Consider the following 23,271-nt stretch of genomic DNA (forward strand, 5'->3'; position numbering starts at 1 on the left):
CAATCTGAGGTTAAAGTTGACGATAGAATGCACCATGAATATCTGACAATCATCGTTACATCAATTTCATCAAATCAATATCTGTTCTTCGAAAAACAAAAAGCAAAAACAATAAAATTAAAAAATAAATCCACCCTACATTCTTAAACATTATGAAATTGTTACTAACTGGAGCAGTAATGTGGTTCAAAACATTACTACTCTTTGTACAACGACCTGTAACAATTTGAATCTGCTATGAACTTTTAATATAAACTTTTTAATGGTGACTTGTTTTATTTTTGTTAAGATGGTAAAGATGACTTATAGTAATTAAATTTATAAAATGAGAATACTCACCAGTCTCTAGGAGCCAGTAGTGCTTGAGTGGATTGAGTGGGGTTGTTATGTCAAGGAAATCATCGTCCGGGTCAGGCTTCCCCACTACCTCTTTTCTTCTTTGCAACATTTTTCGTACGTTTCAGGCTTAAGTCTTGTCCGTGTATGCACTGGTCGTTCGTTTCCACAAGTGAATCACTCCAACTCATGATCTTGCATAAATCCAATTAAAAAGCAGAAATTAAAGGGCCTGCACCAAAATGTGTGCTTCCTCTCCGGGTATTTAATGCCCACTGGCGCTCCACGGTACACAAGGACGCGCGTGATTGGTCGAGCGGCAGCATGGCAACACTGGTATCCGAGAAACGCGCTCTCATTGGCCGGAGCCAGCACCACGTATCGCTAGCTCGTTGCTCTCGAAACCCAGACTTGATCACAGCTTTGGTGCACCTCAAAACATGCAAACTTTGACTCCTATTCTGCCTTAATGGAGGGTTACTTTTACCTTGGCCAGATTTACCACGTGGTAGAGTAAGGCTTCTAGGGTAGTTTCCCGCGAAATATCGAAAATCGCCATGTTGTGGATTACTTCCCTGTAGCAGGGGACGCCTCATATATATATATATATATATATATATATATATATATATATATATATATATATATATAGTGAAGATGTGTTGCTTCCAATTTAGGGTATGAGACTGGTTTGGCATTGAGTCTGAAGGTCAAGAGAGCAGTGGTAATGGGACTGGTAATGATATGTGGGTCATGTACTGTAGAGGGGATGTGGTAACAAGTAAAATTAGTGCAGGATGCTGCGTAAGCAAGTCTATTTACAGAGAGTACAGGAAATGTCATATGCAAGGAATGGATATAAATACTGTAGGAAGATATATGAATGACAAAGATGAGAGTGAGGTGAGGTATGTGAGTTGAGGAAGCGAAGGGATTTACGAGAGATCTATGGCGTATGGATGGAAATGAACATAACAGAATGACTATCCTTAAGTGTGTGTGTGTGTGTGTAAATATTATGTGCGGATGGCAAAGGCCGCATCCAAATACTTGTAGGCCTACGACGTATGTAGGTATGAAGACAATGTATTACAGTGATTAGGTATGATGTAGCCGATATATTGATGGTACTATACTTTGCTCTCTCTCTCTCTCTCTCTCTCTCTCTCTCTCTCTCTCTCTCTCTCTCTCCACAGGTTACTCGAGGACATCCAGCTTCCCTTAAGGCCGGGAACCAAAGTTGTGGGCGTGGGTCCTCTCTCCCTCGCTCACTCACTCATCTTCAACACCGCCCTCCTCAACACCGCCCACGCCCTCTATATCGCCATACCCCCGCCCAGCACACCGCCCACACCACCCACATCCCTGCTCAGGCTGAAGGGGACTGCAGTTAACTCTAGTGGTAAGTTGTGGTGTGATTGTGGCAGAGTTTTGATGTGTGGTTGTGGCTGTTGTGGTGATTTTGCAATTGGTTGTGGCAGCTGTGGTAATGGATGTGATGGTGGTGATTGATGTGACTGTGGTAATGGTGGTGGTAGTGGCAGGGGTGGTTTTGGTTGACGTAGCGTGTGTGTAGTGATGTTGGCAGTGTTTGGGGTAGTGCCTGGTTTAACTGGTCCGCCCCTTTGGAGGAAAAGTAAAACATTAAATCAAAATCTATTGTTCGGGATGCCAGGACACACTGCATTAAAAGCCTGGAGGTCGTAGGCAGGGAATAAGACAGGCTTAGAAAAATGACAGACTGAACGAGAATGTACACAATGAAAAAGAACAGTATAGGGACAAAAGTGTGTTTGGATAGACTGATGCTGCGTGCCCGCTGTATTAGGAAGAGCACGGAACGAGAGTGCCGAAGAACAGTATGCTGAGAAATAGTGATGATGAAGAAAGATACAACACAAGAAGTCACTGAGAGGCTGAGAGTTGAGGAGACGGAGAGCCTTGATTCCATCCTTTGAAAATAGTTGTATATGATGAATCTTCCCTCTAGTCCACACAAACACACACACACACACACACACACACACACACACACACACACACACACACACACACACAGGGGAGAATAAGGTGGCTTCTTCCGAGTCAGCAGCTAAGGAAGGTTATGCTGGTGGTAGTATGATGTGGTAGTAGAATTACGGACTGTTGTGGGGAAGTGGTATGGTTTGTGTGTGTGTGTGTGTGTTTAAGTACTGTGAAGTAATAGGGTTTTTTGTGTGTTCTAGGGGATGTTGATGATGGTGGTGGTGGTGTGGTGGAGGTGTGGTGGCGGTGTCTATACTGCCTGAGTGGCCAGCCGGAACTCCTGCTTCTGCACAAGTGGAAATTACCCTCGCAAGTCCAGGCCTCACTTTCACTCTTCCCAGGTCGTACTTCAACGCCGACAATTTGATCATGTAGTCTTTGAATAATTCCCGCCCCATTCTTGCGATTTTCATTGATTTAGGAGCGACTTCGAACTGAATGGATGAGCTACAGCCGCCATTAACCCATTCGGAACAATAGATCGCTCCTAAGTTGAACAAAACAGAAATAGCAAGAATAAATTATGTAAATACGGTATCAGCTTAAAGAGCTTAATATTTTCAGTAGGGGCCATGCGGTCTGAACCAGATTCCGGCTCAGGGATGACGGACGCCCCTGACCTGCATAGTCGCGAGTCATCCTCGAACAGGGTGTAGCACCCATTAGCCCATCAAAAAGGTATAAGGCCAGGTAGTTGGCATTGCACAACACTACCAGCCGGAAAACTCAGTCACATTTGCCAGGCAGTGAAAGTTCGAGCTCAGATTACTACTCCAACATCTCTCCTAAGAACAGCTTATCCTCTTGGAGGCTATACCCCCTCAATTCAATTTCCCCGCACCTTGATATGTGGAAGTACACTATTGCGACCCTGGCGATGCGCTATCATAGGATGGCGGCTCCTTGGCGGTAGTCGATGGTTCTGCTCGGCCAGTCAGACCTGGGTACAACAACAACAACAACAACCTCTCTAATAAACTGACGTACTGTTGCTTATAACATCAGCATTGTCAGTAAAAGACAATTTTATCATAACTACAGGAGACGTCTTGCAGTGCAGGGGTTACTGAAGGCTGTACGAGCCTGAAGAACCCGAGAACTCACTCCCAGGCAGAATATTATGGTCGGTGGTAACAAGAACAAAGTAAAAAAAAAAAAAAAAAAAGCCACTGTAATGAATTAGTTTTTTTTTTTTTTTTTTTTTTTTTTTTTTTGATGAAATGGTTCTCTGTTTGATGTAGCCTATGTATGGAGGGTTAAAAGTAGTGTAGTGTTAAAGTAAAAAAAATAAAAAATGTCTACAGTATGTTAAAATGCCGTTAGCCCTTTCGCTCCTATGATGTACTTTTTAATTGTTTTCATACCACTTTTATTGACACTGTTTAATAAGTTTGTTCGCCTTCAGTAGTAAAGGAGTTAGTGTTTGCTTTCAGTTCAGCTAAATTACGTCTGTATGATGGTGCTTGGATGTTTCTTGGATGTTACGAGTAGTGTGCCTTTTTAAAGTGATAGTAAGAGAAGAATTCATGTTGGGAGCTTGTTAACTGTTTTGCCCTAATCACGTCCTTTATAATCTATCACTGCTACTTCCAGACAGTTTTATTAAACTCGGCTGTACCTAAAACCAAGACTTGGGTGTGTTTACGCTGAAAAGAGTGGTCCGGTGATAGCAAGAACAGACTAATAAGTGCATCATTTGCGTGGACGGGTTAAAGAAATATTTGGAAGACAGACAAACACTTGAGCCCGTGTTTTTATTATGTTCTTTACGTAAACATTAGCGAGCATTAATTTCCAATGTCATAGTGCTTCCTCAGAATACACCACCAATATTCAAACGACCACCATGTTCAGATTAATTTGGAATATTAGTTTTTTATTGGTATGGCTCATCAAAATACATCAAAATAAGGTCCAACAATCTATAGTCAGACTCCTTAGTTCCAGAGAGGGCAGCCACGAACAAATGGACTCCACGTTGCCCTATCCTCCGTCACCAGGCTGCCTTATCTCCATCTTACACCACTTGCATGCATATACCTCTCCACACTGTCGTTCCACTTCGACCTTCGTTTGTCTTTCCCCCTCCACATCATTCACGTACCCTCTCCTAATCAATCTCTCACTCTCCATTATATCCACGCGACCAGTTCTTCTCATGGCACATCAGCTAACACTTCCCAGCACCTCCACATCAACACCACAACGCTCCCTAACTTCTATGTTTGTTCCCTCCATGTAACTGTACACACTCCTCTCAGAATATGAGTGTTAATGTCCAGTCCGTTTAATATATGAATATGGGTGATAAAACATACAAACGACTGCCATTAACAGGTCAGTTTAGAATATTAAAATATAAACAGCAGTCAGTATAAGATCAGGTTATAATATTTCCTTTTTTCCTCTATTATGGTTCGTCCAAACACATCATCAATATGCAAGAGACTGCCATTTCAGATAACTGTAGAATACACAGTTATTTTGGTTTTCAAATTATACCATCAAAATACCATGTCTATCTGTATGTCCATATATAGCCAGACGCCTTCACTCCTAAGGCAAAGGGGTAGCCACGAACAAATCCCTTCCATGTCGTCCCAGCCTCTGCCGTCATTTTGCCCTCCTTCCATCTCATACTACCCTCATTCTTATACCTCTCCACCCCGTCCCGCCACCTCATCCTCGGTCTCCCTTTCCCCTTCCTTCTCCTTCTTCTCGCAGACATACACTGTCCTAGTCGGCCTCTTGTTTTCCATTTGGGGAAGGTGATGGTGGAGTGGTAACATTTCCACCTCGCTAATGGAAGACCTCGTTTTCGAATCTTGGATTGGTCAGTTCGAAACAAAGGTCGTATCCCCCTTGTCCTTGTTGGCCCAGCAGCACAAACTTAGGTCTGGATATGAATTAAATGGTTGTGTGTCGTATTCTAAGGAAGACTGGGACTTACCAAAAATGACTGTCTTAAAATGACCCTTGCTCCTTGTGTAGTCGACGGACATTAATTTTAAGCCTCCATTTCACATGGCCAGAACACAATCTATTGCCATTTTCAGACCAGTTTAGGAGTTTCCACGGTCACAAGTTCAGGATCGTGTCGATGGACTGGTTTCCGTTCCTGTCTTTCACTCGGGACTCCAACGCTGCGGGCACCACCGTCACGCCGCGGGACTCGCTGGACTACCGCATGCTGACTGCAGCTGCCGCAGTCCTGAACTTCACGTCAGTAATCTACACAACAGTCAATATATTCTGCAGATGAAATAACCTCAACACGCTTCTCGAACAGTTCTTTCCTTGGGAACCGTGACAGAATCTTTCACTCTCTAAATACCGCATTCAGGTCATTTTAGAAGGTTTTCCAACACCTTTTCCCTTGTGATTTACCCTCTTCACGTTAATATAATCATTTGTGTTTTATAATATCTCTGTAATATGGACAGAAATGGCATAAATTACATTCAAGTCAATACTGATGTGCAATAAGCTGATTTCGATTGATGAGGAAGAGCTGCTGGGGAGGCTTGTTAGTTGATTAAGAGACCACCAAAAATCTGTTGATATTCAGGATTTTCATAGGAGGTGTCATAGCCTGTATTGCAGTAGGACTAAATGTTACAGTACTTCCATCATGGACCAGCATCACTCAGTAGCTTGTCAGATAGTACTTCGTGTCAGTCCTGTAGCTTATAACACTCTACTGACCTGGTAGACTATATTTATTTAACATTGGCTGGTTATTATGCAAGATTCTCAGTTTCATGAATCATATAGAAAAATTATCATGACTTCCTAGTTCCGCTATCACTTGGTTTGGACAGAGCTAAAGACACCTCAAGGAACTTAAATTACTTTGCAATACAAAGAAAACGAAATGCATTTTTTGGAAAGTAAATTACACACACACACACACACACACACACACACACACACACACACACACACACACCATACTTTAATATTACCATAGTCTAATATAATGGCGTTGTCAGGTACGAGATGAGAGTGCCATTGGACGACCAGTGGGGAGTTAGCCTGGATGACGGCAACTGGACGGGCACGGTGGGTACGCTGCAACACCAGAGGGCAGACTTCTCCATGCTGCTGTCCTGGATGTCTTCCCGCCTCCAGGTGGTCGACTACACCCGCCCCTACATCACCGAGCCCCTTGTCATCGTTACGGACAAAGCCGGGCCACTGCCGCAGATTTTTGCCCTCGTCAGACCCTTCCCTGGTGTGTATTCGTTAATATAGTGTCTGAGAATGATTCACCACATTCCCTGGTGCTATAACAAGAAACTAAATAAAGACACTGGCGCAGTACTAGTAGCCGCAACATTAGGCTCATCTGACGTGAAGCCAAAGGACTGCAGGGTAAAACTGTCCTGCAAACCACCAGTCTCCTCTTAGGGAAAACCATTTATATACATACATACATACATACACACATATACATATATATATATATATATATATATATATATATATATAGGTATATAAATGTGTGTGTGTGTGTGTGTGTGTGTGTGTGTGTGTGTGTGTGTGTGTACGAAGTAAAATGGGACTAGGAAAGCAACAGATTATATCACTGAAAGACAGAAGCGGTGAAGTCATTAAATACAGAGATAAGATGGTGAAGAGAACTAAAGAATTTTACAAAGAGTTGTATGCATCAAAGACAATAGCACCAATTGCTAACTTTTCAGTTGACACAAATGAAATACCTGAGGTAACACCAGACGATGTAAACATTTCTCTTAAAAATATGAAAAGAGGGAAGGCTCCGGAAGAAGATGGAACAGTAGCAGATTTACTGTTGGATGCAGGAGTGAAAGTACCAAATAGGCTTGCCCACGTGTTTACTCAATGTATAAAGAAGAAAATTCCCAAAACATGGTGTAATGCAATAGTTATTTTACTGTACAAAAAAGGCGACTCAGAAGATTTTAGTAACGCTCGACCCATTAGCTTATTATCAGTCATTTACAAACTCTTCAATAAAGTCCTTAGGAACAGAATAACAACAAATTTGGAAGAAAACCAACCTCGTGAACAGGCAGGATTCCGAAGCGGGTATTTGACTGCTGATCATCTACACACAATGAATCAGCTAATTGAGAAAACTACAGAACATAATAAACCACTGTGATTAGGTTTTGTTGATTACGAAAAGGCTTTTGACGCAGTGGAGGACATAACAATTATAAATTCACTGCGGGAACAAGGAGCAAAGGGGAAAATTGTAAAACTGCCCGAAAACATATACAGAGATGGAACTGCCACAGTTAAGTTACATAAAGACTCAGAAAAAATAAAGAATGAGAAAGGCGTGAGTCAGGAAGATAAAGTTTTACCAAAATTATTTACAGCATGCTTAGAAAACATAATCAGAAAGCTAGAAAGGGGGACCAAAAGAGTAAATGTAGACGGAGAAAACTTTAACCATTTAAGATATGCAGATGACATTATCCTAATCTCAGAAACAGCAGAGACATTGTTAAATGACCTAAACTGAGAAGAATCAAATTAGGACTAAAGATGAATAGGAGTAAAACTAATATTTAATCCATATAAACCAAAGAGCGTCATCAAAATAAATGAAGAAAATCCCGAAAAAGTTGAGGAGTACTATAATTGTACTCCTCAACTTCTTCAGGAATTTTTTCATTTATTTTGATGACGCTCTTTGGTTTATTTGGATTATTATTCCTATGGGCAATTACTAAAACTAACGAAAGGTCATGAAAACGAAATAAAATGACGCATTACAATTGGATGGCAAGCTTTCGGTAAACATGAAGACATAATGAAAAGTAGCTTGTCCGTCTGTATGAAGCGAAAGGAATATAACGAATGTATAACCCAGCTATGACGTACGATTGTGAGACATGGCAACCGACAGAATCAGTGGAATATAAACTAGTCCTTGCTCAGAGAGCAATGGAAAGGTCAGTACTGGGAACATCTTAGCGAGACAGGAAAAGATCAGTTTGGGTGAGAGAGCAGACTAAAGTCAAAGACATTATAGAAGTTATGAAAGAACAGGAATGGAGGTGGGCAGGTCATGTTGCGAGAATAAGGGATAACCGATGGAACAAGAGACTGGCTGACTGGACTCCAAAAGATTGTAAGCATAGCAGAAAAACGCCAGATATATATATATATATATATATATATATATATATATATATATATATATATATATATATATATATATATATATATATATATATATATATATATATATATCACGCTTGTAGTTCGGACATTCAAATGCAAAAGCCCACTCCCTCTCCTACCCGCCTTCGCTTGCCTCCTCTTAGTGCGGCCTTGGCCTTAGGTTATATATGGCTATAGTCAGTTTGTTTTCACTAGATGGAAATGGGCCTAGGTCGTTCTCTCTCTCTCTCTAGCCGGACGCCATAATCCCGTAAGGGGTGGCCGTTTGTCTCTTGAGTTGGTTGTTTTACGGAAAGGGACACTAACCCTCTCCGTAAAACAACTAGGAATGAATCTCCTTGATTAGTAGTCAGAGTAGCCACTCATTTTGATTACACTTGGCCATCACCTGAGCTAAAAGACATTATAGATTTTTGTCTAGATAGAACAAACGCACTACTGCTACCAGGCTTGTATTCATCATTCTCGTGCAGTAGCGCCAGGTCAATGTAATGTTATGTTGTTTCAACGAATAAATAAAATGCTCATTTAACCACAGCTCACCCATTCATCTGCTTTTAGGAATGCTGTGGGCGTGGGTGCTGGTTACAACCATGGGCGTGGGTGTGGCCAAGTGGGCGCTACACATGGGGTGGAGATGGGCGTCGGGTGGAGAGGGTCGGGAGATGAGCTTCAGTTCTGCCCTCTTGAGCGCCTGGGGCATGATACTTGAAGACCCACTGCCGCGCCTACCCACCAACCTCACTTCCCAGGTACTGTGCACTCATGATCCATCGTTTCCACGCACCCTCCAACACTATCCCTGGCCAGAAGGAAGCTGTAACCTATTATACACTGCTATGGTGGTAGTTCACAGCTTTGTCAAACTGCACCAAGAATAGTTCGTAATGACTGGCAAGAGGAAATGAACAGAGGGTTAGTGCTGCTGCATTAAAAGAACGTGAACTTTGGACGGAACCCTGTGTCGGTCACATGTTTAGGGCAGGTGTGTCAGCGCCCTTAATTGTATAGTCTAGAAAGTCTCCGAACCACGAACACCAGGGCCTGTATTCTGCATAGTGCTTATGGTCGACCCTAGCTAACCGTCATAGCTAAGCAAATTTATGACAGTCAGTCTTATGGCCGTCGGAAGTCGTCGGCCATACCTCACTAATCCAACAACACCGTCAGCTGCTAGAACGCACCGCTCACAATTTGTCAACTTTAAATTTATGGAATAAAATAGGTTCTTGGCATTATTTTCTTGGATTTAAATTGATTTAACTTCATATTACGACTTTTGGGGAAGTTAGACATAGTAAAATAGGAATTCGTTTGTGAGAAAATGCGCTGAAACGTATTCCCGTTGAAAAGTGTGTAACCAAAAACACTGTCTGACTGGTGTAAACTTAACCTACCTTATTAATTTCATCTAATTTCATATTAGTATTTTTTTGTTGGCTAGGCTAAACTTGGTTAGGTTAAATTTTATATATATATATATATATATATATATATATATATATATATATATATATATATATATATATATATATATATATATATTTTTATTCATATCATTATTTATTATAATATACTTAACCTACATTACAAATATTTTCTTAAGTCCAAAAGAAAGTTAAAGAAAATGTTCATTGCTATGGACAGCAATGGGACAATAACCAGTTCATCTGGGTTAGGTTGAGTTAAATATTTCTATAATTTGTTTCTGGTTTATTTAATATTTTCATATTTTTTTACACTAACCTTAACCTAAAGTATTATTTTTTCGACCAGTCTAAACTTTACCTATCCCATTATTATTATTTTATTATTTAATTATTTATTATTTAATATTTTTTAGACGTCCATAATTAACCTAACCTGCTGGGGCTAGCCCTACAAGTACTGTAAAGCCCAAACTCTGCACATTGGCATTTTTCCGGTAGCAAGATAACGTAGTGTTATGATGACCTTAAGCTCCGGGGTGAGTGGGTTTCTCCTCTTGGTGTCATTCGATAAGGCGTCTCTCACAAGATTGGTGACATACAAAATACCGTCCCTGTCTAGCCGGTATCTCTTGATAAGCTCAGCATCACTGAGCTCGTTAAGCGCGTCCCTTCTTCGGAAAATATTCCTCGGCTGGGGATCTGCTTGCTGTGGTGCGGCCATGTTGACACACTTCTGACGGTCATAGGCGGCGTTAAGACAGGGTGAACCCGAACATACCATCGCGCGTCTTATTATGGTCGTCCATAGGAGTTTATGGTCGACCATACGAGTTTCTGACGGAGTTATGTCTAAAATGCGCCATTTTGTTTAGATATGTACGACGGACTTAGCTATGACGGTTTGTAGAATCTGGGCCCTGATCTTTTTCCTGTGTGTAACCCTGACTACGACTTTCTTTCAGCCAGGGTAGTACAGGTTGATGGGCAAAAACTATTGCTCACCGGTATACACCTGCCGTCAGAAATATCACTCCACTGTGTAGAACAGTTATGAAACTCTTAAACAATACTCTGAATAGTTTGCTGAGTTCGAAGATCCCATCACTGGGATTGGAATGGTGCTCACTGTCTCAGTATTTATCCTTATGAAGCGTATCATTCTTTATGTCTGCAACTGCAACCGTGCATCCTCCTCTACTTCCAACCAGGACAGTCAGCACTGTCATTCCACCCTCTATGATTGTTGTGAAACATGACTGTATCAACTCAGTACTTCTAATCTGCTGGAGAGGGACGCCTTCCTGTGGCGGCACCGATGTGATCGAGTAACTTTTTTGCCCGGTATTTTAAATATTCCTCAATTCCCTCCCGCAAGGAAAGAGAGAGGAGGATGGTGGACTGCAGAAGAAAGACAGTTTCAGCCTGTAGTTCACCGGGTTCACATCCAGATGAGCCTGGGTCCAGAACAGCAACAACAATCCCAAAACTTTAATTAGTGTCTAACTGTATGAGAGCGAGCCAGAGAGCTAGTTTATGAGGGAGGGTGAGAATAAGAAGGGACGAGTGGAGAGGGGTAGGTCTTGTGTCTTGATAACTATGCACAATAATTTAGCAAGCAAATGAATAAATAATTAAAACTAAAAAACATGAGGTAGAACTACACAGTACGGTGGTATTACACACTGCTTTTGTGTTGGGTGTTTGAACCATATTGTGGATAATAATATAATATTTTTTTTTTTTTTGCTAGTTTCTGTAATATTGCCCTTCTCTGCACCAGCGTAATAAATTCCAAGAAGTCAACGGTGTCATTTAGAACATTTATCCAGAAGGCTAGTACTTACGCACCATGTAATCAATACAGATGCACCTAATAAGTTTGTAAGTAGCTTCCAGCCAGATTAATTACCACCAAACAAGCATCTCTACCAGTGAACAGCAACGGTATACTGTGCGACAGATATTTTTCATTAAAATGACACTGTGGGTTTTGATCATCAGTGAGTAGGGCATGTACAGTAGCTCACCGACCTACATTACAAGTATACTCAGTCTCTTTACAGTTTCAGACATAATTCTGATGTATACTTGAAGTTGGAGTAGTTCTTGGAAAGATACCGTCCCAGTCTGTAAGATGAAATATGAGAGATCAGTTGCACACACCAGCTTGGACATTTATTTTTATTTTTTGAAAATCAGTTTGGCATATAGTGTATATATATATATATATATATATATATATATATATATATATATATATATATATATATATATATATATATATATATATATATATATATATATGTTTATTTATACTGACAGAGAGAGAGAGAGAGAGAGAGAGAGGTGAAGGAAGTAGCGGATACAGGGATGTGGCCACAAATGCTGCGGTATTCACAAGAACAGTGACCGCCTACAAAACAACACTAACAAAGCGGCCAGAGAGGAAGCTTGAGATGAAGACGCAGAACAAAGGATAGAAACCGTAAAAGGGGAGTCTGGAAAAAAAAAAATGTCAGACGTTGGTGAAGGCCTTTGAGATGTCTAGCGCAATTTGATTTCACCGAATCCCTAAAGGACGATGCCAGATCTCTTAAATTTTGTTAAGTAGATCGCCAGAGTAGCTTCCTTGATGGAACTACTACTGGCATCCGGAATGTTATGGAATAAATGTACATAAAAACCTTCCTGTTCAGAGTAGACTCAGAGACTTCAGTTACGAAAATATTAAAACAACTGGGCAATAGTCAGAGGGCTGGGAGCGGTCATTCTTATTTGAGACAGGTTGAATGAGACCAAACTTTCGGAAAGAAGGAATAGTGCAGGTTGACGGACAAAACCAAACGAGTTTGTGTAAGTAGGGCGTCAGCTTAGAAGCACATTTGTTGAGAACAGCAATGATCCCATTAGAGCCGTATACCTTATAAGGACTGAGACCAGTAAGTGTAGAGAGTACATAATTTGAAGAAAATTTAATGTTAGGTACGAGGAAGTCGGAAGGGGGAGGAAATGGGGTAATAGTATCAAAATCATGCAGAGTTAGGTGCAAAATTCTGATAAGAGTTCAGCATTACAAAAGGAAGAACCAGTTACAGAGCAATATAACTGGCAAAATGGACGGAAGGAAGACTACGCCTAAATGTTATTGAAGAGGTTTACCTTTGGCAAGGTGCTAGAAGGATTGCAAGAAGTTGGCATTTTAAGTTCATCGTACTTAGAATGCATCCATTCTGTGGCAAGACGGAGAACAGATTTGTTATGATTTTGGGGAAAAATGTTAATGTTTCAAGGATAAGTTGGTGCCAGTATCATTTGAAAGCTCCTCCCTTTTGACAGCTGTAGAACAAGAATGGCCAAATCATGGCTTTCTGATATAAGTCAGAGTGATCTGAGAATAGACCGTGTGCTTCCATGCCTAAAGAGATAACCTTCATGACGGATAGGGTATATTCAGACCGTTGTCACCTGTGGAAATAGTAGGTGTAATCAGTTTAAGGAAAGTCAAAGAAGTATTACCAGAGAGCCTCTATATCTGCAGCGCCATAATGGAAGGATCCACAAACCTTACTAGAGTGATGGGACAGATTACTGAGGTAAGGCTGACTGGAGGAGCCTAGTGGAAAGAAAGGCAGACCATATAAGCTGATGAACTGGTTGTAAGAAGAAGGTCTGATATGTTGGAATTCTGTCCAAGTTGGTCAGAGATATGGATAGGATGCCATTGCAACTGCTGTAGGTCATTAAGGATACAATAAAGGTGAATCCATCTGTGGTGTTTGGGTGGACCGCAACGTCTCTGGAACGATCTTCTAGAATAAGTTCAAAGTTCAATAAATTGTTAACCATCGTAACCGTTGTGGTAGAGCCTCTTTACTGACTTTCTGCCCTGTAAACAGATGTTGGTGGGGTGGTGGTGGGTGTTCTGCATGCTCCTCACCACGGCCTACCGCTCCTCACTCGTTGCTCACCTCTCGGTGCCCGACAAGTCCCCGACCATCGACAACCTGGAGCAGCTGCTAGGTCAGAGGGGCTGGACGTGGGGCATGGAGGGCACGTATGGCATCGGCTGGGAGTGGTTCAGGAAGAGTACCGTGCCCACCATCCGCAAGGTCTATGAAAAAATCCAGGTGTGTGCTGTCACGATCGCCACATAAACATTAACTTCTCACTGGTGGAAGTGCACACTGAGTGACATATACCGCAACTATTTTTTTTTTTTTTTTTTCAAATTTGGATGATATTCCCATGTCTGAATTTTCTAGGCACCAAGATTTCAAGTTCTCAGTGACCAATGCTACTCGGCCATGTATGCTCTTTCTCTTTCTCTCTCTCTCTCTCTCTCTCTCTCTTCAACTTTATAGTTGTTTAAAATATTCGTAAGCTGTATAACATTCAGCATCCGGAAGCCGAGAAAATAAATCACACCAACATACTGTACAGTACAGTACATGCTATGCAATGTTCATATTTTATAACTTCATCTTTATGAAACTGCATTCTAAATGTGTGTGTGTGTGTGTGTGTGTGTGTGTGTGTGTGTGTGTGTGTGTGTTGGCAGGCCTTGAGTGCTGAGGAGCATCTGTCCCGTGTGTTGCGGGGTCACCATGCCTTCCTCACCTGGAAATACTACATCCGCACCCTCATCGCCTCCCGCTACACCGACGTTCGTGGCTTCACTCCACTCTACATCGGCCGCACCGAGTACATCAACTATGGCGGATACGGCTGGGGCTTCAGGTAGGCTAAATGTACGGCTGGTCACGTATGCACCAAACACACCATTAATGTAAAGCAGAGGTTTAGATACATTTTCCTAATTCCATACGTCGCTGTTACTCGGCCATTTCTGCTACTAATTGTCAGCCTTGTTTATTCCCATCACTGCCACTAGCAAACGTTTGAATATGTCTGTACAGTCCTGATCCATAGTTTTTGCCAGGCTTTCCCATCAAGCAAAAAGTGATCTCTTGGTGGTGATTTGAAGCATTTTTCACACTGGACGAGTAACACTTCAAAATTAAAATCCTGTTCTCATACAAGCTTCTAACTACCGCCTTAACACTGGACGAAAGATCTTTATGAAACACCGGATTTTTTTTTTTTTCTTTCAACCAGGGGTAGAAGGTACGCAAAAACTATAGCACACAACTGTATTATCCACAACAAAATTCTTATCATCTCTCTTATTTTCTCTCTACCCATGGACTCTGAAATTAATCGTTGTGAATCTGCAGCAGCCAACACAGATGACTTATTACAGTTCCGGATTAGTGTCATCATTGCCGTTCGTGTTGGGTTTGCCAGACTAAATTTCAGAGTTCATGGAGAGGCGAACAGAAAGGCTACAGAATTTTTGCTGTCGTTAGTACAAATCTCATTATAAGATGCCATACTTGTGTGTGGGATAGAGTGAAGGAACAAGTAAGTCGTCAATTTATAAATAGAGAAATAAACTTCTTTTTCATCAAGCAATGCCTCAAAGGGATTTAGACTCGTCATCTGCCCATAAATGGACTGGGCTATGGACACCCAGCCTCAGGTATCAACGGCTTGAAGGGGATAGAATGGGAATGGATATTACTCGCAGGATGAGAAATGAAAACAGAAGTTGAGGATGCAGAGTCTCCCCTCCTCAGGTCTTCAAATCATAATGGTTATATACCTTAACGACCCTCGTGTACTTAGTAAGCATCAGCCCATGCTAACTAACTAAAAAGGAAGAGAATAACTTGAGGGATGCACGATTTTATGATCTATCTTTCATTTCACTTAGGTCAAGCTCAAGTTGGACCTATTCGCACTAAGGCTGGATAGGACATATTCTGACGTAAATTGCCTTATATATATAGTAATGACAGATTGTAACGACATCGTACCGTAAAGCACCCTCGTGTGTGTTGGGCTCGAACCTACCACTCCCCTGCAGGTCTAAAAAATGTGTGGATGTCACTTAATTAAAAGGCTTTCCTCTGAGATGCACACATTCCAATCTGTTGCAATATGAGTGGCGGTGAATTTAAGCTCTTCCGGTCACGATGGTTGACAAGTTTATATATATATATATATATATATATATATATATATATATATATATATATATATATATATGTGTGTGTGTGTGTGTGTGTGTGTGTGTGTGTGTGTGTGTATAATCTGACTATATATAATCTGACTACTGCCAGTCAATTATATTCATCTTAGAAAGGATCTCTGTTTCTGTTGGGATTAATGGGGAGTAATCTAACACTCTAGTTCAAGGAGTCTAGTCTGAGGTGAATAATATCATGTGGAGGGAAGCAAGAATAAAACAACTAAGTACGTCATGGTGCTGAGGGGTGTTAGTGGTGGTAACTTTCGGCCGCATTTCAGGTGCAACAGGAGTCTTTGGGGCATCTCTTTCTTAGTAATTTGTTTTGCATGTGTTGTGTCTGATATTCCCTTGTATGGTGTTCATATCGCTATAGTATGCACATAGTTTACATCAGCAACATACAAGTGGATATTAGATCATAATGTACAGGACAAATAGCTACTGAAGAGGTGTTACGAGGTCTCCCATAGCACCAATAATACAATCCTAAATGACAGAAAGGGCGCCCCGTTCCTGCGTCGGTTCGGGGTGATGCAGCAACGGATGGTGGAGGCGGGGCTGGTCAAGCACTGGATGAATGACCTTATTATCAAGGCGTCCAGGGAGGCACGCACTGCTAACAAGATGGAATCCACCACTGACATGCAGGTCAGACTTCACCCCAGGCTTCAGTATCACTATCATGTAAATAATGTCCGACGCACTGTATTTCCTGCCTCAGGTATTGCATCCTATACATCATTAAATTTTGATGTTCTAATAGCATGGCTACACCGACGCAGACTTATCGGTAACAAAGTTAAAGGCAGTGTGGCTAGCTGCTGTGTGAACTCTCGGTGCGTGTAACAGAGTTCAACTATAATGCTTTAGATAGTGCTATGAATATTGATACACCGTTGTGAATGCACTGATAATGAGGTTTTATGACAAGTGTGACGTACAGTGTTGTCAACAATATATTGATGGCCATGTAACTGTTGGGTTCACTGCAAGGTGAAACTTATTTCAGAACACAATACTTACTCCCGCTGATGAATGTAATATTGGCAGCACTGGCAGTTACCACTGCTATGGGCCATTTCCATATCATTCCGTTGTTTCCATCATTGTTACACAAACATGTGACAATGTTATAGGTTATCTTTGAGCTCTGTTTCCAACAGTGTATCCATCGTTAGTTTGCAGTGATTATAACAATGACCCTAACATTCCTATGCTGATGTCCGGACGACTTAGTGAACTTTTTCGGTAACCTCGGTCAAGTATGTTTACAACAATACTGTTATCACTGTGTCGCTGGTGTGGACTTTAGTCCAAAATTCAATTATGGCACTGTCGGCAAAACATGTTATTAATGATTTTGGAGCTTAACGTGGATGCGCCCCAAGATTTATACTGTAGCAACACAAGAAACACCAGAGACGAAGATATTGGAACAAAGGTGGGGTTAGGTTGCGGCTGTTATATAATCTATATACGAGTATAATTCACAATGTCTGTCTCTCTGATTGTCTGTTTGTCTGCTATGCACGGCCACAATTTCGGACTACAGTTTTTAATATTTCCATGGGTATAGATGTGGCCTAGAGGCAGAACGTGCAAGGTCCCGAACCCCGATCCCCAAAAGAAAAAACGCTAAATTTTGCATGGTCATAGACAAAAGCGGAAGTAATTGACCAGAATCACAGAAACTTTGCTTAGTGATTCATGAGTGGAGGCACAGTCACCGACACTAACTGCCACACAGCAAAAGAATATCTACAGCTTCCTAGATAAGGGAATGGAATTATGCATGGGTATATCCACTTACTCAGACTGTAGGCATCAAGGAAACTGCACTTTGAGGCATGGGTAGGGGGCATAGTCTTCAGGCTCGACCCTCTGTGATAATATCCACAGGTTTCAAGATAAATGAATGAAATACAATTTGTGTAAAGATACAGACGCAAGTAAGTTATAGTCTCCTTAAGAACCAATGTTGGAGCATTGTCCGTGATCCCACCTCTTCAAAAAATATCCCTAACTTGGCTAACCTGAGATCAGAACCGGGTTGTAAAATATGACCTTATAACATAACCTTATACTGTAAGCCTCATACCAAATTTCTGTGACTTATTTAGTGTTTTTGAAGACCCTAAACGTTTTTTGTTGTTATATGCACTCCATATCTGGATGAACTTGTGACAGATAAGTAATATTGTATGGTGTTATCTAGAATATGTTGTGATGCCCAAGTGCAGCCACTGAAGCATAAGGTTTACGCATGCCTCTCTGACGATGTTTTAACTCTTCAAAACTGTCACTGCTTTGTGGTGCAGGAGGGCAGAGGTCTTGTGGTGCTAGGACTGCGGCAGCTGCAGGGCGCCTTCTACCTGCTGGGTCTGGGATCTCTAGCTGCGTTCACCGTCTTGGTGGCAGAGAGGCTGGTCATGGAGCTGTCTCCTAGGATGAAACTGTGGAACTGATAAGGGACTGAAATGGATGGATGGCGTATGTACGAAGACACACATGACAAGGATTACATCACTTCTTTAACTTGTAAATCGACACATTGACTCCGTCTCACACAAGCCGTACTACTGAACAACAATCACTGCAGCTAATAACTGGTGATGCGTAGCATGTACTGTAGTGTACTGTAATCAGCTGTCACAAACCACCTCTTACAAGTAAGTCATTATAGTTGACATTTTCACCTAACGGAACTGGGCCACTCCCACAACTTAATTATTTACAGATGCATAAAAATCAAAGAGCCGTAGTTGTGAAGTAGTAATATCTCCTTGGTTACTAGTCAAATCAGCCTTGTAAATTTTAGAAGCGGGAGCGTGTCTTGAAGTGGCCCTGTTTGTATGTCATTCACTAACCGTTTTTGGACGGGAGGTGTTTCGCCTCCATAGACTTTACCGAAACCCCATATTACAGCCTCCATGGCCCTGTATCTGTCCTGTACTTTCGTCTGACTACACTTGGATGTCAGTTGAGCTGAGAGGGGTTATGGATCTTCATTAAGCTTGAAGAAACGAGTTAAAGTAATCTTCATCCCTCTTAATATCAGTCAGTTGTGTGGTGGCTGGGTAGGGTGTCTTGGGAGTGTATTTAATGCTATGCTAACAATAAACTGTACATACAAGACTCGTGGCTTAATAACTCCCTCAGCCCTAAATACTTTACAGTAGTAATTCTCCACCATCTCGAGACATTTACCTCACACGGCAGCCGGTACGCACATTGCCCGTCACATTAGCTTTACATAAATAAAATAATAAAAGCTACTAAGATACTAATGCAGAGAAACATGTCACCTATCAGTCCTTATATACTTTAACTCCTACCATACTGTGATGTCTCTTATATTTAAATTTTTGTTGCTGTTAGACATTTTACTGAGATTAGGATGGTCCCTGAGTATCGAGGAGTTACTGATATGTAGCCATTTAGCTTGGGAACATCTCTCCACAGGCAAGTAATTTCAGATGGAGAATGAAAAAATGTTGTATACGGTATGTCATCGAAGTGAAAAGGTTAATAAACATCTTTGCCTGCAAAAGTGAAAATTCTTGAAAAAACAAAACAAATAGGAACACATCACTTTATATATATATATATATATATATATATAATTTCATCAAGCTATCTCCATAACTGGTGAATCGTTTGAACGAATCGTTGAATGGAGCTACAGTGAGGTAGCAAAATGATTCTTAAGTAGTCTCTCAGATATGATAAAACATCTAAAGATAAAAGAAAATCCAAAAGTCATCTGTGTAATCCTTTGTCATAACAACACCCCAGCTGATAAAAATCCACCTTTTCTGAATGTATTCAGCATAGTCGAATTGGCGGCATGTGAAGGTGTCTCGCGTGCGCACACACACACACACACACACACACACACACACACACACACACACACACACACACACACACACACACACACACAAGCTGAAACTTCTTGTACTCCATGGTGGTACGCACGGAAGCAATTATCACTACCTCCTCTCCCTCCTCAGAACCAAAGCCACAAGCCAGTTACGTTCCTCACCAGCCACGAATCTCCCACATCACCTTACTCCCAGGCCTTCTGGCCCTGGAGCAAAGTGGCGGTTCAGTTTAGTGTTGTAAGGAGGTGGTGCAGTGAGTGGCGATAATCCAAGTGTAGAAAGTGTATCCTCTCGACGACACCCACTGCCTTGGAGACTCAGATACATATTTTTACAGGCTAAAGAGACTCGCTAACTCTTCTTCCTCGGCATTATTGAGTGTTTAGCGTATGACACCATATCTCTTGGACGTTACTTACAGGCCCACACAGGAAAAGCAGCACTGAAATTGTTTCTGAGCCATACTCTGAGTGCTGATTTTTTGCTATTTTTCTTACCCTATATATCTTTTTAATATCACCATATATGCTGTAAGAGAGAGAGAGAGAGAGAGAGAGAGAGAGAGAGAGAGAACACCTCTCTCTCTCTTAACTGGAGCGGTAAATAGTATCCCATCAGTACTACATATCTTCCTAACATGAATGAAATTGATTTATGGCAGACTGACTAAAATTAAGGAAAAGCAAGACCATCTACTGTACTTGTCTCTTCCATTTTCAACCAAGAGTGAGTCATATGAGCCTGAGAATATAAAAGAAAAAGTTAATAAATGAAAGTCCACCTCGTTACATAACATTTATTACCAAAACAATATACAGTGCTACATCTGGGGTTATAGTAAGACATGACTTTACTCCTGCTGCCAAACTCGGTGAACTACAATACAACAAGTGGTATTTATCTGTGGTCAGTGTGTTGTTGATCTCCACGTCGCTGTTGGGCCGGTGCACGTGTGTGTGTGTGTGTGTGTGTGTGTGTGTGTGTGCGCGTCACGTCATATATGCGTACAAGTTATCTATGTGCTGAAGTGTGAGTGTATCCATCTGACACTCTCATGATTGGGACAACTCAAGCAATCCATTCAACACCAGACGATTTTATTCAGCTGGGGAGGAGTCAGAGGACGCGTAATCCTCTATAATTAATCACCCACAATGCACCGACCTCACAACAACAGCAAAGAAAGAAAGAAAGAAAAAAAAAGGTATCTCACTTCAGCTTACGAACACATAGTCAACACCTCGTCAGTTTTAAGCCTTTTGATTCCTCGTCTTCACCTATCCTCACCTGTTTGTTTTTTTATACAGTACGTTAATTATCCCTTGTACGTCGGTTATATAATCTACGTCTACGTTAAAAAAGACATAAATAGCATACAAGGGGATAGTAAGGAGCAGTAGGCAAAATAAATCGCTTAAGAAGAGGTTTTACGGAGAGAAAATAAGGTCATATTCTTCAGTCTTCCGGTGTGGCTGTTAGTGGGGCCACAGAGAGAGAGAGAGAGAGAGAGAGAGAGAGAGAGAGAGAGAGTCAGTCAGTCAGTCAGTCAGCTGGTGGTTTTTTAAGTCTATAAGTCAGTCAGCAAGTCAGCCGGTCAGTAAATATTTCAGTCTAAGTATTCTATTATCCCTATTTCCCTGCCACATTCAGTTGAAGCACCATGACCCACTAGACCACCAGGCGTCCGTTTAGTTATATGGTTACCACCCAACGTAATGAATGGTTTCCTGAGCTACAAGAGACCATCTGGCTTGTCACACTTATTGCAGTCACCTGAAGGCAGTTATACATCAAATGAGTGGATGGTTAGATAGGTCGATAGTCAAATAATCTGTCATTAGTTTGTCTGTCGGTTAAAAATAAAAAATCTTATTAGCTAGTCAGTCAGTCAGTCAGTGAGATGTCAGGAAGCAAATCAGTCACTCAGTTAGTCAGTCAGTTGGTCGGTGAGTCAGTGAACTGTAAAGAAAGCAGCCAATTACTCTGTCAGTCAGTGAGTCAGGACATACATATCAATCACTCAGACATGAAGCTAAACAGTCAGTCAGTCACCCAGTTAAATGTCAGGATGTAAATTTGTCAGTCAGTCAGTCAGTCAGATAGGCAATTGTCAGGAAATCAATCTGTCAACTTAGTCAGTCGATCAGTAATTTGTTTGTCAGGAAGTAAATTCATTCATGCTGTCAGTCAAATGATGGGAGTTTAGTCAGTCAGTCAGTCAGTTCATCAGTCAAATGTTAGAAAATCAGTTAGTCAGTTAAACATCAGGAAATAAAACAGTCAGTCAGTCAGTGGTTAGGAAATATATGTTAGGTAATCAGTCACACAGCCAGTCAAATGTCAGGAATATAAATGCATCAGTCTGCCAGTTAGTAGGTCAAATGCTACGAGAATAATCAGTCAGTCAGCCAGTCAGATGTAGGAAATTAATCAGTAAGTCAGTCAATCAGTTCCTCAGATGTAAGAAAGTTGTTTAGTGAGTCAGTCGAGTCAGTAATTCATTCAGTGACTCAGCCGCTTCATAACTCATCCAGTCAGTTAGTCAGCAATTTAGGTCAGCAGTTTGTGTCACTCATAATTCAGTTAGTTAATCAGTGAAGGCAGAAGAAGGAGCAATACACTCAGTTATTCAGTCAGTTCAGTCAAACAGTTCTTCAGCTATAATAATCACACAGTCACTGATGCTATGTTAGTTAAGATTTTAGTCAGTTTAAGTGGGTCAGTTACACTACGAATCAGTTAAGCCAATTCAGTTTAAATCAGCCACTTAAGATATACTGTACGTAATATTTGGTCAGTAGTTAAGATGTAATTCAGATATAATTCAGTCAAGATAGATCAGATCATAAATAAGTTAAGATTTATCACACAACATATAAACAGATTAACATGGTGGTCAGTAAAGACGTGGCTCAGTTAAGATTTGAGTCAGTTTAGATGTCAGTTCAAATGGAAATAAAAGTCAGTTCAGGTTTCAGTTAGTTTAGATATGTCAGTTGAGATGTCAGTTCAGATATGAGTTACTAAAGATATGTCAGTCAGTCAAGGGTCCGTCCAGTAGTCAGTAAGTTAGGATGTAAGTCAGTCTGAATCAGTCACCCAGCTCAGCAATCAGTGTAATGTCAGATGTCGCTAGTCAATTGATCAGTCACTTTCTGTTTAGCTTATAAGTCGATCTGTCAGCCAGTCACAGTCACTCATTCAAATACAGATTTCCCCAATATCTACTCAGTTAAGTGGATTGCTACACAGTCATACAGTCAGCTAATGAGATGGTTAGTCACTCAGCAAAGCAACCAGTCAGTCAGTAGAACCTTTTCAGTAC

General features: G+C 41.1%; 1 protein-coding gene across 1 annotated transcript in view; it reads left to right on the plus strand.

The window, feature by feature from the left end:
* LOC145412870 (putative glutamate receptor) overlaps nt 1–18,527 on the plus strand; it is a 35,256-nt gene extending 16,729 nt beyond the window's left edge. The window contains exons 3-10 of the mRNA XM_080282670.1: nt 1,563–1,738; nt 5,418–5,583; nt 6,354–6,595; nt 9,103–9,293; nt 13,868–14,098; nt 14,530–14,708; nt 16,560–16,710; nt 18,381–18,527. Coding sequence (XP_080138796.1) covers nt 1,563–1,738; nt 5,418–5,583; nt 6,354–6,595; nt 9,103–9,293; nt 13,868–14,098; nt 14,530–14,708; nt 16,560–16,710; nt 18,381–18,527 — 1,483 coding nt within the window. The remainder of the gene's footprint in view (nt 1–1,562; nt 1,739–5,417; nt 5,584–6,353; nt 6,596–9,102; nt 9,294–13,867; nt 14,099–14,529; nt 14,709–16,559; nt 16,711–18,380) is intronic.
* The last annotated feature ends 4,744 nt before the right edge of the window (nt 18,528–23,271 follow it).

Source organism: Coenobita brevimanus, chromosome 94, assembly GCF_032717465.1.
Source record: "Coenobita brevimanus isolate Jiangsu-jjx chromosome 94, ASM3271746v2, whole genome shotgun sequence".
NCBI classification, from domain to species: domain Eukaryota; kingdom Metazoa; phylum Arthropoda; class Malacostraca; order Decapoda; family Coenobitidae; genus Coenobita; species Coenobita brevimanus.